The following is a 16,917-nucleotide window of genomic DNA, read 5'->3' as shown; positions in this document are numbered from 1 at the left end:
CTGAAGCACAGAGGAAGTGGTGGGACATTAGGTGGAGAGAAGGCAGGGATCACTCTGAATTGTGCTAAGGGACCAGGCCCATACCTTTAGGTTTTACCTTGAGGGAGGTGAGAACCAGGGGAGGACATTATGCAGAAAAATGACCTACTTAGTAGGGCCTCAGTGGCAGCAGGGAGGAGAAGAGAGGGGAGAGTTGAGAGGATGGACAGAGCGGTAGATAGTGCCTCTGTTTATTCATACCACATCCTGTTTCATCAAATACTTAATCAGGGTAGTTAAAGTCCCATAACTTTTCCTCTGTCCTTGATTCAGCCCATCCCAACTTCAAAGTTGTTAAAGATGTGAGGAGAGTGAAGAAGTAGAGGAGAAGGGGAACAGGAGTTGGGAGGTAAGAAAGAAGGAGGAAGACTAAAAATATTAAGAAAAATCAGGAGTGGAAGACTGTGAGCCCTCAGGGACCCACTAATGCAGTGATATCAGGACACAGGTTCAGTGAGCCTGTGGTGCCCTTGGCCTCTCCCTCATGAGCCAGGATGCCTCCATGCTTCATTATGGTGTGTGTCCTCACACATCTCATTCAAAGGCTGGAGGTGACGATACGTTTGGGGGAAGTCTCTTCTGCATATCTTGCCTGTAATCATGGAGCAGAAACCCTCTCCAGAAGCTCCTTGGCTAATACATTTTTTGTTGAAATTTTCAATCCTGGATCAGATACACACATCAGGAAGCCTTGCTTCTAAATGTTTTAGGAAAGTGCACAATTTTGGGGGTGGGGACAAACAAAGGGGAAGTGGCTAAGAATGGCTTTGGGTAGACCCCAAAAAACAAGACTATCATTTTATAAAGCACCCCAAAAAACAAGACTATCGTCTTATAAAGCACCCCCCAAAAACAAGACCATCGTCTTATAATGCACTATCATGGACTGAACATGATGGACCAGAGGCAACAGTAGGTGGACAGAGATGCAAAGTCTGTCTTATACAGAAAAACTCTTAACAGCAGAGGTCATGTACTCAAATGCAAGTAATGTAAATAAGAGAAGATGGTCAGGTAAGAATTTACTCTCTAAAGAAGTACTGGGACCCATCATTCTCCCAAAATTGAGTTAAATTTGAGTATTCAACTCAAGGTAAGAAGACAGGAAAGCAGGATTTTTATTTGCAGAAACAGTAGCTCCAGAAAAATGTACCTCCATGTTTTGGCATTTGGGCGACTTCCAGTAAACGGCTGATATTCACCTGAGCTCCTAAAATGAAGTCTGAAAGTTTTAACATAAAGAGAGGTACAAATTTGTGTTTTACTGCCTTGCTCTTGAGTGTAGGTAGCCATGGATCAACAGGGATTAAGGAAGGCCACTAACACAAAAGGAAAAAACCAAATAAATAGGAAAATGAATGAGAAGCAAAACCAAAATGACATAGGAAACAGAAAAAAAGTTTATATAGCTAACGTCTGTTGAGAGAAGCAAGAAGATATAACATCCATAAAATAAGGACATGAAAAAATAAGGTATGAAAAAATTATGGAACAAAAAAGAATTCTTGGGAATTAAAATATGTTTTCAGAAATGAAAACTTTAGTAGAGAGTTGGAAAGTAGCATTGAGGAATTTTCTTCTGAATGTAGAATGAAAATACAATTACTTAGGGTGTCCTCAAGATGGGGCCCAGAAAGGGTAGTTAGAGTCTGAGTGTCCTTTTGGAGCTACCCACTGCGGTGTTAACTCAAGGTGAGAAGACTATTCCTATAGGGGATGACTCAGTTTAGGTAGCATATCTCCAAATGGATGAGAAGGGTGTCTAAGCAGAGATGCAGCTTGATGTCAACTGTCAGAGCCCAAGAAAGGTGAGGAGGGTTTCCACATTGGAAGGTTCTGATGGGGGGTGTTGGGGCATGAGTAGGGTAAGGAAAGTGTCTGAGCAGGGAGTGACCTGCTGTGTGATACCAAAGCCCAAGTGCAGTGAGGAAAGTATCAGGAGAGAGAGTGGAAATGTAGACAGAATTACTACAGGAGATGGTTGCATAGAAAGGGTGAATTAAATAATTTTATGTGACTTGAAATATATATAATATATAATATATATATACACACCAGACCACCTGATCTGCCTCTTGAGAAATTTGTATGCAGGTCAGGAAGCAACAGTTAGAACTGGACATGGAACAACAGACTGGTTCCAAATAGGAAAAGGAGTTCGTCAAGGTTGTATATTGTCACCCTGTTTATTTAACTTCTATGCAGAGTACATCATGAGAAACGCTGGACTGGAAGAAACACAAGCTGGAATCAAGATTGCCAGGAGAAATATCAATAACCTCAGATATGCAGATGACACCACCCTTATGGCAGAAAGTGAAGAGGAACTCAAAAGCCTCTTGATGAAAGTGAAAGTGCAGAGTGAAAAAGTTGGCTTAAAGCTCAACATTCAGAAAACAAAGATTATGGCATCTGGTCCCACCACTTCATGGGAAATAGATGGGGAAACAGTGGAAACAGTGTCAGACTTTATTTTTGGGGGCTCCAAAATCACTGCAGATGGTGACTGCAGCCATGAAATTAAAAGACGCTTACTCCTTGGAAGGAAAGTTATGACCAACCTAGATAGCATGTTCAAAAGCAGAGACATTACTTTGCCAACAAAGGTTCATCTAGTCAAGGCTATGGTTTTTCCAGTGGTCATGTATGTATGTGAGAGTTGGACTGTGAAGATAGCTGAGCGTGGAAGAATTGATGCTTTTGAACTGTGGTGTTGGAGAAGGCTCTTGTGAGTTCCCTGGACTGCAAGGAGATCCAACCAGTCCATTCTAAAGGAGATCAGCCCTGGGATTTCTTTGGAAGGACTGATGCTGAAGCTGAAACTCCAGTACTTTGGCCACCTCATGCAAAAAGTTGACTCATTGGAAAAGACTCTGATGCTGGGAGGGATTGTGGGCAGGAGGAGAAGGGGACGACAGAGGATGAGATGGCTGGATGGCATCACTGACTTGATGGACGTGAGTCTGAGTGAACTCCGGGAGTTGGTGATGGACAGGGAGGCCTGGCGTGCTGCGATTCATGGGGTTGCAAAGAGTCGGACACAACTGAGCGACTGAACTGAACTGAACTGTATGGATGTGAGAGTTGGACTATAAAGAAAGATGAGCACAGAAGAATCGATGCTTTTGAACTATGGTGTTGGAGAAGACTCTTGAGAGTCCCTTGGACTGCAAGGAGATCCAACCAGTCCTTGCTAAAGGAGATCAGTCTTGAATGTTCATTGGAAGGACTGATGTTGAAGCTGAAGCTCCAATACTTTGGCCACCTGATGTGAAGAGCTCGCTCATTTGAAAAGACCCTGATGTTGGGAAAGATTGAAGGCAGGCGGAGAAGGGGACGACAGAAGATGAGATGGTTAGATGGCATCACCAACTCGATGGCATCACCAACTCGATGGACATGAGTTTGGGTAAACTCCGGGAGTTGGTGATGGACAGGGAAGCCTGGTGCACTGTGTTTCATGGGGTTGCAAAGAGTCAGACACGACTGAGTGACTGAACTGAACTGAACTCATAAAGAATAATATAAATATATAATAATTTTATATATATAAAAAGAATAATGGGAGCCAGGTTCCTCACCAGAGAAAGGAATTATAAGTATAGAAAAAGAAAAATAGAAAGAATTCTATCATGTTCCAATGGGAATGGAAGTATCTATGTGAATATATGATTTTCATTAGTTAGACGGATGATAGAGGTAGATAGATAGATGATAGATACACAAAAATTGAATGGGACTGTTATATATCAGCACACCCAGCACTCAGATTTGCCTTTCAGTACCATTCTCCTCAAAGGAAGCAGGACTGTTTACTAAAATAGGTGATTCCAGAGCTGGAGCAGAGAAAGCATAAGATAAGCATGGGGCATTTCACTGGGCCAGTAAGAAAAGAAGTGCTCTAATAATAAAAAGAACAGAAGCCAGCTTACAGACTCTGACTGGCGAATTCTGGGGTAAGTGGAACATCAAAATAAGTCATGATGATAATAAATTATAACTTGATGAAAAAAAAGGAAAATTAATTTCACACAGGTATAAATAAATAAATGAATAAATTGGAAGTTTGGTAAGAAACTAGATATTCACATAATCTCAAAGTACTTTCCCACAAAATATTTACTAATTTCCGAGGGAAAATAAATAACTTAAGTGATAAGCCTAATGAACACCTCTTAGTAATCAAAGCGATGAGACATTAGCAACAGGACATAGCAAAATCTCTTATACCTCATAGGCTGCAATAGCAGCAGAGCATGACTTCTGTAATATTCCTGGTAAAGTCACAAAAATGCCACAGCTGACTGTACAGCAGGATTGGTGGAAATGTTTTTGCAGAAAATGCACACAAATGTTAAGGAGTGGTGGGCATCAAGATTGCAACTTACCCTCAATGTTTCAGGGAAAAAGTACATTATGCTCTACTTGCAAATTTTCTGTAAGTGTGAGATTTTTCAGAAAGTTAAAAATGCTTTTAAATATATTTTAAAGCTAGAAGAACTACATAGCAGAATATCATATCGTTTTGTCCTCTGGATAAAAAGCAATTTAAAAAAATAAGATTTCAATATGAATTAACACTAAAATAAAACTGACTACATGAAAACTAACACAAAAATTAGAGAAGGCAAATCACAAAGTGGAAGGAAGTATTGTAATAAATATAGCTGATAATAGATTAAGCACTAAATTACCTAAGAACTCATACACTAAATAGAAAAAGTCAGAGGAAAGGGAACAAAATGCATTCATGAGAAACCTGTATACAATAAAAAGTATGGAAGGAAATGCTAGAGAAATGCAAATTAGGACTACAGTGAAATTTCATTTTTTTACCCACTAAATTAGCAAAAACAAAGAAATCTGACAATAGCAAATGTTAGGAGGATATGAATCAATAGGAACGCTTCAACACTGCTGATGAAATGCAATGCATTAACAACTTTGGGAAAGAATTTGGCATGATTTTGTAAAGGTAAATCTTTGAAGATCTCATGGCTCAGCAATTTCACTTTAAAATATATGACGACTCATAGTTCCTCAACATGACAACTGGAGACAAGTAGAAGAAAATTCAAAAGAGCACTGTTTGCAACAGAAAAACTGAAACAATCCCACTAAGCTTATTCTCACAAAAGAATATTATACAGCAAAAAAAAAAAAAAAAAACTACAGCCAAACAGAGTAACATGTGGCATTTAGAAACATAATGTGGAGTGAAAAAAAGCAAACCCCAGAATATAATATACAGTCTAATATTTGTATAAAGCTCAATAAAGCAAAATAAAACAATATGTCAATTATGTAAAGGTATAGTGAGATTATTTTTATAAACGGTGGAATGATAAACACAAAATTCAAGAAAGAGCTTTCATTTGGGAAGAAGTGATGTGGTAGAGAGCACCTATAGGGAAGTTACTGGTACCATGTGATTCTTGAACTGACTACTGTATACATGACTGTTTATGCAATATATTGATAATGTTGTATATTATAATGTATATACATTTGTTATTGTTGCTCAGTTACTAAGTCTTGTCTGACTCTTTGTGACCCCATGGACTGCAGTACTCCAGGCTCACCTGTTCTTCACTATCTCCCTGAGTTTGCTTAAATTCATAACCATTGAGTCAATGATACTGTCTAACCATCTCATCTTCTGCTGCCCTCTTCTCCTTTACCGTCTGTCTTTCCGAGGATCAGGGTCTTTTCCAATGAGCTTTACACATGATCTTTTACTTGTAATAATTATTATACTACAGTGAAAATATCTTAATACTCATGATAATTTCTGATTTGAAAATAAAAAATACAGTTATATGAATCACTCAATGTTTTGTCACAATTTCTGATTCTGCTACTGGAAGGTTTGGGGTCACATATTAATATTAGCAAGTTTGTTGAGGAAGAAGTTTTGAGTTCAAGAGAGGCCAGGTGTCTCATTCAAGGTCGTCCATTTGGTAAGTGTTGGTTAAAGTCTCCAATTTCAGGCTTAAGACTCGGGATCCTGTGCAGTTTCCAACAATCCAGACTCACACAAAAAGGGGTACTGGGGAAAAGAACTCAGGTACAGAAAACAGAGCTGCTCTTCTGGGGGAATGCTGTCATCCTAAGAGGAAACTGTCCACCAAGATGGCAGAAAAGAAGGTGTGACTTTCCATAATGCTTCCATGACAACACATCTTCTTGTCACAGGAATATTCAAATCAACATCAAAATAAAAAATAAGGATATTATCAATTTTGCTAAAAACTCCGAGTAAATTGCTTAGGTTCACTATGCATTCACTTCTATGATAATCCATACAACAAAAACACAAGTTATTAACAGGGGAGATACAGTAGGTCTCTATGCCCACTCTACAAAGAAAACAAAGTCAAAGAGAAGTAAGGAACCCATTGTCACTCACTTTTACAAGCCAGAGGATGCCTCCCTAATCTCTTCACTGCTGCCTGCATCTCCTGGTTCCTCAGGGTATAGATCATGGGGTTGAGCATGGGGGTCATGATGGTTTGGCTGATGGACACAGCCTTGTCCATAGAGAAGGAGGTGAAGGGCCGGGCATAGAGGTAAATGCTTGGAACAAAGACCATAGACACCACGATGATGTGGGTGGTGCAGGTGGAAGCTGCCTTCCTCCTCGCCTTCCCAGAGTGGGACCTAAGCATCACCAGGATGGCTGAGTAGGAGACCAGGAGGAGGAGGAACCAGATGAGGACCAGCACCCCACTGTTGGAAATGATAAGGAACTCCAGGAGGGAGGTGTCAGTGCAGGCGAGTCTCAGCACTTGTGGAACATCACAGTAGAAGTTATCTAGGATGTTGGGGCCACAGAAAGGCAGTGGGAGCATCAGAGCCACTTGGGAAATCGAATGGATGAAGCCTCCCACCCAGCTAGCCACCACCAGCCCCACACAGAGCTGAGTGTTCATGATGGTGACATAGTGGAGGGGCCGGGATATAGCAACAAGGCGGTCATAGGCCATCACTGAGAGGAAGAAGACCATGGCACCTCCCAGAAAGTGGAAGAAGAAAATCTGGGCCATGCAGCCCTGGTAGGAGATGGTCTTCTTCTCAGCAAGGGAGTCCACCAGCATCTTTGGGGCAGTGACTGAGGAGAAACAGAGGTCTATGATGGCCAGGTTTCGCAGCAGAAAATACATGGGTGTGTGGAGCCTGGAATCAGAGGTCACTGTGACCATGATGAGGAGGTTTCCCATGACAGTGGTGATATAAACAAACAGGAACACCAGAAACAAGACGAGCTGGAGCTCCTGAGTCTGTGAGAGTCCCAGGAAGACAAATTCTGGCACCCACGTGTGGTTCCCTGATTCCATGGTGTCTACTCCATACACCTAAAGGAAACACCACAGAAGCCATGTATTAGTGCCCGGGGCTCAAACTGAGTGTCCAGGTTTAGATGATGGACATTCACGTGCAGATCATAATTCCAGGTGCTGACTAAATGTCCTTGGCCCTGGAATGTGTACCAGTTGGTACTGGAATATATATATTCTTGAGATATCTTAAAGCCATTCATGACATATACAACCTGCTTTAAAAAACTCTGTGTAATATAGTGATAGGAAAAGACACTTGGAGTCCAGCAGACATGTAGTCAAATTCCAGAGTTTCTTGTCCTTGAGATGGGACCCACATTAAGTTACTCAAGCCCTTCATCTCAGTTTCCACATCTTGCTAAAGCTGAAACTCTAGTACTTTGGCCACCTCATGCGAAGAGCTGACTCATTGGAAAAAACTCTGATGCTGGGAGGGATGGGGGGCAGGAAGAGAAGGGGATGACAGAGGATGAGATGGCTGGATGGCATCACTGACTCGATGGACGTGAGTCTGGGTGAACTCCGGGAGTTGGTGATGGACAGGGAGGCCTGGCGTGCTGCGATTCATGGGGTTGCAAAGAGTCAGACATGACTGAGCGACTGAACTGAACTGAACTGAAGGTAGAAATAAAAGTGTTGTCTCTATTCAATGTCCAGGGGATTAAATAAGATAGAACATAAGATTCCTAGAATAGCGTCTGGAATAATAAGTAGTAATCACTCTCCTCTGTGTAGTCTCCTACTAAAAACCTCCTGTCTTCTTACAGTCTCTAATACATTTTTGTACCTGTCATTTCTCATGCAACAGTTATTACATCTAAAAGTTCGTGAACTTTTTGTATTTCTAGGTTTTCCTCCTGATTCAACCATAATGTGCGACTACAGACATGTGCCTTGATTCACAATTAATCTGTGCACTGCAGTGCTCATGCTTGCTCATAGTCAATACTTAAAAAGCATGTGGCATGGACTGCTGGGCGGGTAAACAATTATAGGGAATGTCCCCCCATCACTGGTGTAGGTGGTCCCTTCCTGGGTGACTTAGCAGGATATATATGGTGTGTGTGCTAAGACATGAGAAGGCGGAGAGAGACTTTCTGGATTAAGAAATAGGTGATGGATTTTGTACGAAGGGGTATGGAAGGGCTCTTTTAAAAGCCCCAAGAATTTCTGTTACTGAGTACAAAGACAGATGAGAAAGGAAGATGTCGAAATAAGAGAAATAGTATAGACAAAGGAATAAAGAATACTAGAGTGAGTTGCCATTCCCTTCTCCAGGGAGTCTTTTGAACCCAGGTCTTCTGAATTGCAGGCAGAGTCTTTAATGTCTGAGCCACCAGGGTGTTGTCAAAAGAATGAAGAGGGGATATTAAGAGGAAGGAAGGGGAAGGGGAAAGTGGAGGGGGAGGGAAGAGGCTGGGAACAAAGGCGAAGAAGGACACAGAAGGTGAGAGATAAGGATGACAGTAGAGAGTTAAGTGGCCTCCTCACTCCCCGGCCTTGTCTCACTCCCCACCCCTCACCCGCTTCCTGCAATGAATTGTTCATCAGAGGTCATTTTAGTCTCATCATATTTTTTTCCATTGTCCCTCTTGACTAGATTGCAAGTTCAGTAACTTAGTAGCCCCAGCACCTGTAACAGCAACTCTGATTCACCAGTTGCTCAAAAAAAGTTGCTGTCATAATGAATAAGTAGGTAATTACGCGATCCTTCCTATTCAGTGTGACCACGTGGAGAATTTTGTGGTGTATTTTCCTATCCTTTGCTCTCAGTATCGTCCCTCTAAATCACAGGACCCAGTTTCCACTTTGTCATTAAAAGCCTGGTTTTGGACATGCTCGTTGGAAAATCAGTTTTCAACACCCCATTTCTCCTGCATTACTTTCTGAAGCGTTCCTCACACTTTAGCCTTACAATCATCAAGTCTAAATCTCTTGCTTTTTCTCCACACTCTCCAGCAAGTGTGGATTCTTCTTAACAGCTGCTCTATTTACAGGTGAGAAAACCCTGATCTCTTACCTTCCTTCAGCCCAGCATGGGAGAGAGCCCTCATGTCTTGCATCTTCTTCACGATCCCTTTCCTGCAAACTTAGTTTCCTAGCCACTGCCCAAACATTGCGTATACAACAACGGGTGTGACTCTAGGGGAAGGGGGAATATCCTTGAGGAGAAACTACTGGACTCGATGCAGGAGGCAGGGTTGGGTTGATTACCACTGAGGGCAAGGGAGCAATGGGACTTGTTAAAAAGTTTTAAAATCTCTCAAAAACACATTTATTAAAAGTTATTCCTCGGGGTCAAAAAGACTAAGAACAATACAATTTTATAGATTTGTAGCATGTAGTATCTCAGGCCAAGATCTAAAAGTATAAGTCTCTTCAAAAGAAACAGTTTCTCTGGGAGTTTTAGAAGAACCCATTTCTTCGATTCTTTCCCTTGAGACCATCACCTGGAGAGCTGGTTAAAAGACAAATCACAGTGCCCAAGCTCCAGACTTCCTCATTCTGTTGACCAATGATAAGGCCAAGGATTTGCATCTGTAACAAATTCTCAGATGATGCTGATTTCTCTGTTCCAGGGACCACACTTTGGGAACCATGGACTTGCTTGTCAGTATAAGGACTGTTCTCTCTCTTGTGCAATCTGAGACAACTGGTCTGATGTCTTTCCTTCTTCTTCTCTTTCTTCTCCTGCTTCTTCCCTTTTTCTTTTTCTTCTACTTTTATGCCTAACTGAGTTTTACTTAGAGAAAGTCATACATGGGCAGATATATGGTATCAGTTCAACAGAACCCTGCTACTGCTGCTGCTAAGTCGCTTCAGTCATGTCCGACTCTGTGCGACCCCATAGACAGCAGCCTACCAGGCTCCCCTGTCCCTGGGATTCTCCAGGCAAGAACACTGGAGTGGGTTGCCATTTCCTTCTCCAATGCATGAAAGTGAAAAGTGAAAGTGAAGTCACTCAGTCATGTCCAACTCTAGCAACCCCATGGACTGCAGCCCACCAGGCTCCTCTGTCCATGGGATTTTCCAGGCAAAAGTATTGGAGTGGGGTGCCATTGCCTTCTCCTTATTTTGGCAGCTGAAACCCCATTGTTGATTTACCATCTGTACCCAAGTCGACTGGGTGCATGTGTGCTTAGTCAGTCATGTATGACTGTGACCCTTTGGACTGTAGCCCTCCAGGCTCCTCTGTCCATGAGATTATCCAGGCAAGAATACTGGAGTGGGTTGCCATGCCTGCCTCTAAGGAATCTTCCTGACCCAGGAATCGAACCCACATCTTCTGTGTCTTCTGCATTGCGGATGGTTCCTTACCCACTGAGCCATCAAGGAAGCCCCAAGTTCACTACATCATCTATTTAAATGCCAGCATTCTTTACCTGTGAACTCTTACTACCTCTAATGCAAGGATTGGTACAGGAAACTTATACAATGCTCATTATGAGGGATTGATCAAAACTAGAATTAATTGGCATTTTAAACTTGATGTGCTATAAAAACAGACTGATTTTTTAGACAGAGATCTCTGAACTGCATATAACTTTCCAGGTTGGTCTGAATGTTTTACTACAAATGCTCATTCTTGGCAAAATAGAGTTCAGTGGCAGGTAAGAGTAGGATGTGAAGCTCTTCCAGAAACAGACCCAGCACAGCCACATATATAAATAATTTTTTCAAAAAAGTTCTTATTTAGAGCTCTAGTCCATTTTAAGATTGATTCACAATGAAAAAAGGGTAAAATAAGAAAATAAAATTAAGTCCCACAAAAGTAGCCTTGATTGATTCTGGGGAAGGGACAGGACTTGTCCATCTCACTGACTATCATGTAGATGATTTTGAAACAGATTCTGATTTACTTTTCAATAAGAGAAACCTGATATGTCCCACTTGATATATTCTCTTGTCAGGGCACACGTGATTCTGTAAAATGTTCACCAAACCTCATCATCTGTTCACTGCATCCTCTCGCCATGAGTTCCAAAGCCAAGAATGGCCAGAATGGAGTAAATACCCAGTCATGTACACTGAGATAAGAAAATGATTATCCTATGTATCACATATCTAAAAAAAAAAACATATATATATATATGTGTATATATATATATGTATGTATTTGCCTGATTTAACTTCAAATTGCTAAATGGATGCAGGATACATTTAGAAGGAACTTTTTTTTTTTTTGCATCCTCACTGAGAGAGGCCTGAGTCATTGATGATTAATGATTCCCCTCTTGATGGTTGGTTTTATGTGTCAATCGACTAGTCTGTAGTTCTCAGTTATTCAAATTTGAATCTAGGTGCTGCTGTGAAGGTATTTTATAGATATGATTGATTCTCCAATCAGCTAATTTTATTTTTTTACAATCAATTCATTAAAAATTTTTTTTTTTTACTTTTGGCCATACCAGATGGCCTGTGAGATCTTAGTTCCCAGACCAGCAATTGAACCCTGCCCCCTACATTTGAATAGTGGAGTGTTAACCACTGAACTGCCAGGGAAGTCCCATCCATTCATTTTAAGTAAAGATTATCCTAGCCAATGTGGATGTACCAGATTCAATAAATTATGACCAGTGCAAGTTTGATGCATCAAGTTTGATGCAAGGGCACCCAAAGCCAATGCTCTAGGACAACCCAGAGGGGTAGGGTGGGGATGGAGGTGGGAGGGAGTTCAGAGTCGGGGGTACACATGTATACCTGTGGCCAATTCATGTTGATATATGGCAAAAACCATAACAATACTGTAAATATCTTCCAATTAAAATGAATTACTCTTTTATTTTTTTTAATTACTTTTTTAAAAAAGGTTTTAACAGCAGAACTGAGGTTTCCTTGAAGGGGATGCAATTCTGGACTGCAGCTTCATGCCCAAAAATTCCAGCCTGCCCTTCCTGTTGGCCTGCCGTACAGATTTCATACTTGCCAAGCCAGCCTCACAATCAGGTAAGGAATTCCTTGCAATAAATCTCTCTCTCTCCCTCTTCATATATAATACATATAAAATTTTCCACCCCGAAATGTCTTTGGAATATTTTGAGCTGAAAATTGTCAAGGCTCAAAGGACTCAGGAAGAAACTTTGACTTTCCCCTTTAGCTGTCTAAAGTATTGAAATAGAGAACCTGTTCCCAGAATGGGTTTTCACCAGATTCACCTACAAAGAATATGGACTAGGTATGTATTTGTGTCTGTGTGTATAGTGAGAGGGGACCAGGCCTAAAGATCAGGGTCCACTCTGTGTTCCATTGTCTCTACGTGGCCCAGCAAGTATTTACTTATCGAACATTTTCTTTTCCACTTCCATGTGAATTGTCTTCCTCCCTTTCGGAGTCCCACAGAACTTCCTCCAACACCGTCTTTTGTCTTTAGCGGAAGATTGTATTCAAGGTGAAAGTTTCAGCCATTTTGGTGGGTTACTCAGTTTGCCTGGTTCTCTACCATGTATTCATGTTCTCCAACTGTGCTTTATTTTTTCACTTAATTTGTCTTATGTCAATTTCATTCATAGACCAGCCAGGAGAACCTAGAATGGTAGAGGAATATTTCTTCCTTCACAACACTTCCATATCATACTGGTCCTGTTTCTCTGGCAGAACCTTGACTGATACACCACTTTTAATGGCTCATATATGAAGCAGACAGCATATTAAAAAGCAGAGACATTACTTTGCCAACAAAGGCCTGTATAGTCAAAAGCTATGGTTTTTCCAGTAGTCATGAATGGATGTGAGAGTTGGACCATAATAAAGAAAGCTGAGTGTTGAAGAATTGATGCTTTTGAACTGTGGTGCTAGAGAAGACTCTAGAGAGTCCCTTGGACTGCAAGAAGATCAAACCAGCCAATCCTAGAGGAAATCAGTCCTGAATAATGATTGGAAGGACTGATGCTGAAGCTGAAGCTCCAATACTTTGGCTACCTCATGCAAAGAGCTGACTCATTAGGAAAGACCCTGATGTTGGGAAAGATTGAGGACAGAAAGAGATGGGGATGACAGAGAATGAGATGGTTGGATGGCATCACTGACTCAATGGACATGAGTTTGAGCAAGCTCTGGGAGTTGGTGATGGACAGGGAAGCCTGATGTGCCACAGTCCATGGGGTCGCAAAGAGTTGGACACGACTGAGTGACTGAACTCACTGATATGAAGTAAACTTCATAGGTAAAGTTAATTGAGGTTTTTCTCTCCTTACACTTAAATCATCCCCATGCTTGATATAAATACAAGTAGAATGGCAAGATCAAGGGATAATGAGGCTGAGAAGCAGTGATTTATTCTCTGGACCAAAATTAACGTACCACCACTGGAATGACTTACAGCCTTCCCTCAACAACTTTTAAGAGAGGTGCTTTCACTAATCACTATACAAAATAACTAAAGAACATTGAAGGTCCATTGTGCGTTTAGGTAATAAATGTGCAGTTGAGCCAAATTCATATCACAAACACAACATAGCTTCCATGAGAGATGTCTTAAAGGCGTAAATTCTCATGGATAGAGCTGTATTCATTGAGGCTTCTGATTAGGATGATCGGGTCAGTTGTTTTGTCAGAAGATCCTTGAATGTCAGTTTGGGAAGATGGCCTGGACTACTCATCTGGGTAAATAAATTTTATTTAAATAAAATTCTTCTGATTGTTCTGTAAGGATTTAGGTATTGGATCTCTGCAAAGGGTAGCCAAGGGCAGTAGGAGTGCTGTTTTCCCTCCAACCTGGATATCCACTCTCTAGTTCCCTTCAGTCTTTACCTGGGCCCACTTAACAGGTCCGTGTTATTTGTCAGTTCCTCTAGGCATTTAATTTTATGACCCTGTCCACAAGAAACTTTGCTCATTGTCAAGATTTCTAACTCAGGCCAATCACCTCTCTGCCATCCTGCTACCAGGGGCTTCCATCTATGTGGCAGACACTGTTGATTGCCATTTTCTGGCTGAAACAGCCAGCCATGCACTTTCCATTTCTTTTGTAGAGCAGAGTGACCGTATGACCCAGTTTCTGCCCAACAAGTCATAAGTGAATTCTGCTGGAATAGTTCTAGAAAAAAATGTATGACTCCTAAAGGAGGAAAGGGCAACCCACTCTAGTATTCTTGCCTGGGAAATCCCATGGACAGAGGAGCCTAGTGGGCTACAGCCCATAGGGTTGCAAAGATTTGGGCACAACTAAGCACGCACGCACACACACACACACACACACACAAATATGATTACTGAAGCTTTACCAGCCATATTGCCATTATGAAGGGAAAGAAAGCAAATTATAGAATAACCAACTCAGGGCCCTAAAATGTTGGAGCTGCTGAATTAACCACCTCTGGAATTGCCAATCCTCTAATTTATATATATGTAATTTTATTTATTCATTTATTTTTGGTTGTGCTGGGTCTTTGTTGCTACTCAGGCTTTTCTCTAATTGCAGTTTGCAGGGGCTTCTCTCTAGGTGTGGTGTGCTGGCTTCTCATTGCGGTGGCTTCACTCGTTGCAGAGCAGGGGCTCTAGGGTGCTCTGACTTTAGTACTTGAGGCACACGGGCTCAGTATTTGTGGTTCCAGGGCTCTAGTGCACAGGTTCAATAGTTGAGGCAAATGGGCTTAGTTGCTCCAAGGCATGTAGGGTCTTCCTGAACCAGGGATTGAACCCATGTCTCTTGCATTGGCAAGTGGATTCTTTACTACTGAATCACCAGGGAAGCCCTCTAATCTTTTAAAATGAGATAATCTCCTCATTCTTTAAGCACTAATTTGGTTATGCTGCCGTTTGCCACCAAAAACATCTTTGTGGCTATATATTTCAAGTAGGACTATCATGGTTTTCCAAAGAGATCACATTCTCCAATCAGCTATATGTCATAGGCTAAGCATCACATTTCAAGAGGGATGTTGTCACAGGAGAGTAAATACAGAGGAGATGGCCAAGATGGTGGAATTAGGAAACTTGTCACAATGGGAACAAATGAAGGAAAGTAGATGCTTCATCTAGAGAAGAAACAAGTTAGAGGGTGAGAAAAGTATCACCAGGCATTTAAAGGACTTGTGTGTGAAAGGGGAAAACACTGTTTTGAGGGACACTCAGATCAAATATGACACAGTCCATTTTCTCTGCCCTCGTCTCCAAACACCCACTGAGAATGGGGAGAAATGCATGAAAAGGTACAGGGACATAAAAGTGAAGAAAGGATCAATTCAGAGCTGCCATAATGGCTTGAAGAGCCTGCAACTTTTATTAAATATTTCCCGGATGAGGTGGTTATTGGGAGGGAATGGGGGGGGGAAAGTTTTCATATTATCTTCCTAACTTTGGGTCAAGTTCTACATTGTCTGGGAGTTTTAAAAAGGAAACAAGAAGATGGAGCAAATAAATGTTATACAGAGAGAAATCAAATATAGATCTGAACTATACAGGGAAGGAATGGGGTACAAGAAACAGTAGAAATACCTTTCTGGATAAGCTATTGTTCAAGGTGCTGAGCAAATTTTAAGGTGAATAAGGCATGGCCCACTTTCAAGGAGCACTCGATCTGGGGCAGGAAGTCAAAGAGAAAGGCAAAAACCCGTGAGGTGGCAACCTTGGATTGAACCCATACCTCATATCTGGACCACTGATAGCCATGGCTCTGTCTCTCTGGCCTTGGATCCCCAACTATACTACAGCATCCTCCTCTCAGCCATATCATCTATGTGATGCAAAGAACAGGTTGGGAAGGCAGAGTAGTTTTTTGATTACCCAAGGTGTATATCACAGAAAAGAAACAAACCTATAGGGAATATATCCTTATGGGAAATATTTAGATGATATTACAAGTGATATCACTTCCAAAAACCACAGAGGGGATGAGGGAGCAGAACAAAGGTGAGTGTTCCAGATTTAAGATGAAATAGTTGAATATTCATCACAGATATTCATCCATAGATATTGTTGTTGGTGTTCTTTAGTCGCTAATTTGTGTCCAGCTCTTTGCGGTGACCCCATGGACTGCAATCCGCCAGGCGCCTCTGTCCATTAGATTTCCCAGGCAAGAATACTTAAGTGGGTTGCCATTTCCTTCTCCAGGGAATCTTCCAACCCAGGGATCAAACCTGCGTCTCCTCTTTGGCAGGTGGATTCTTCACCACTGCACCATCAGGGAAGCCCCCATCCATAGATGAGAAACTCTAAGCTTTCCCTTGTGATTGGAAGAAGCCCTGGGTTTCAAAACCCACCCATATCTCCTGTCTTGAAACTTGGGGATCAGAGGAACCATCTCCTGGTCATCTCTTCTCTTGTTGTTCATCACTGAGCAAGTGACTTCTGAGTTTTCTCATTTCTAAACTGTTTAATACAAGAATAACATATCCACTGTCAGTTTTCTGAGAGTGAGACAAAAGTGTGAAAGTGCCTAACACAATACCAGACAGAACAACAGTTTCATAGAAATATTAATCTTCATAGATATATTAATCTCAACTGTCGCATTCCATGAAGACTTACCTTCACTTCTCATATGGGAAAACAAAGTTCAGAGAGAAGATCTGTCATTTAAAGTCAACCTATTTTAAGT

The 16,917-nt window shown here is 41.4% G+C and overlaps 1 protein-coding gene across 1 annotated transcript; it reads right to left on the bottom strand.

The window, feature by feature from the left end:
• Window positions 1–6,440: 6,440 nt before the first annotated feature.
• Window positions 6,441–7,376, bottom strand: LOC113878467 (olfactory receptor 4D2). Its single transcript, XM_027519584.1, has one exon. The coding sequence runs from the start codon at window positions 7,374–7,376 to the stop codon at window positions 6,441–6,443; it is 936 nt and encodes a 311-aa protein (XP_027375385.1).
• Between the last annotated feature and the right edge of the window lie 9,541 nt (window positions 7,377–16,917).

The sequence above is a fragment of the Bos indicus x Bos taurus genome, chromosome 19, assembly GCF_003369695.1.
Source record: "Bos indicus x Bos taurus breed Angus x Brahman F1 hybrid chromosome 19, Bos_hybrid_MaternalHap_v2.0, whole genome shotgun sequence".
Classification (NCBI taxonomy): domain Eukaryota; kingdom Metazoa; phylum Chordata; class Mammalia; order Artiodactyla; family Bovidae; genus Bos; species Bos indicus x Bos taurus.
This window is presented reverse-complemented; position numbering and strand designations above follow the sequence as displayed.

Excerpts from the sequence above, each read along its gene's own strand:
- LOC113878467 (XM_027519584.1), bottom strand. The coding sequence starts at position 7,376 with ATGGAATCAGGGAACCACACGTGGGTGCCAGAATTTGTCTTCCTGGGA.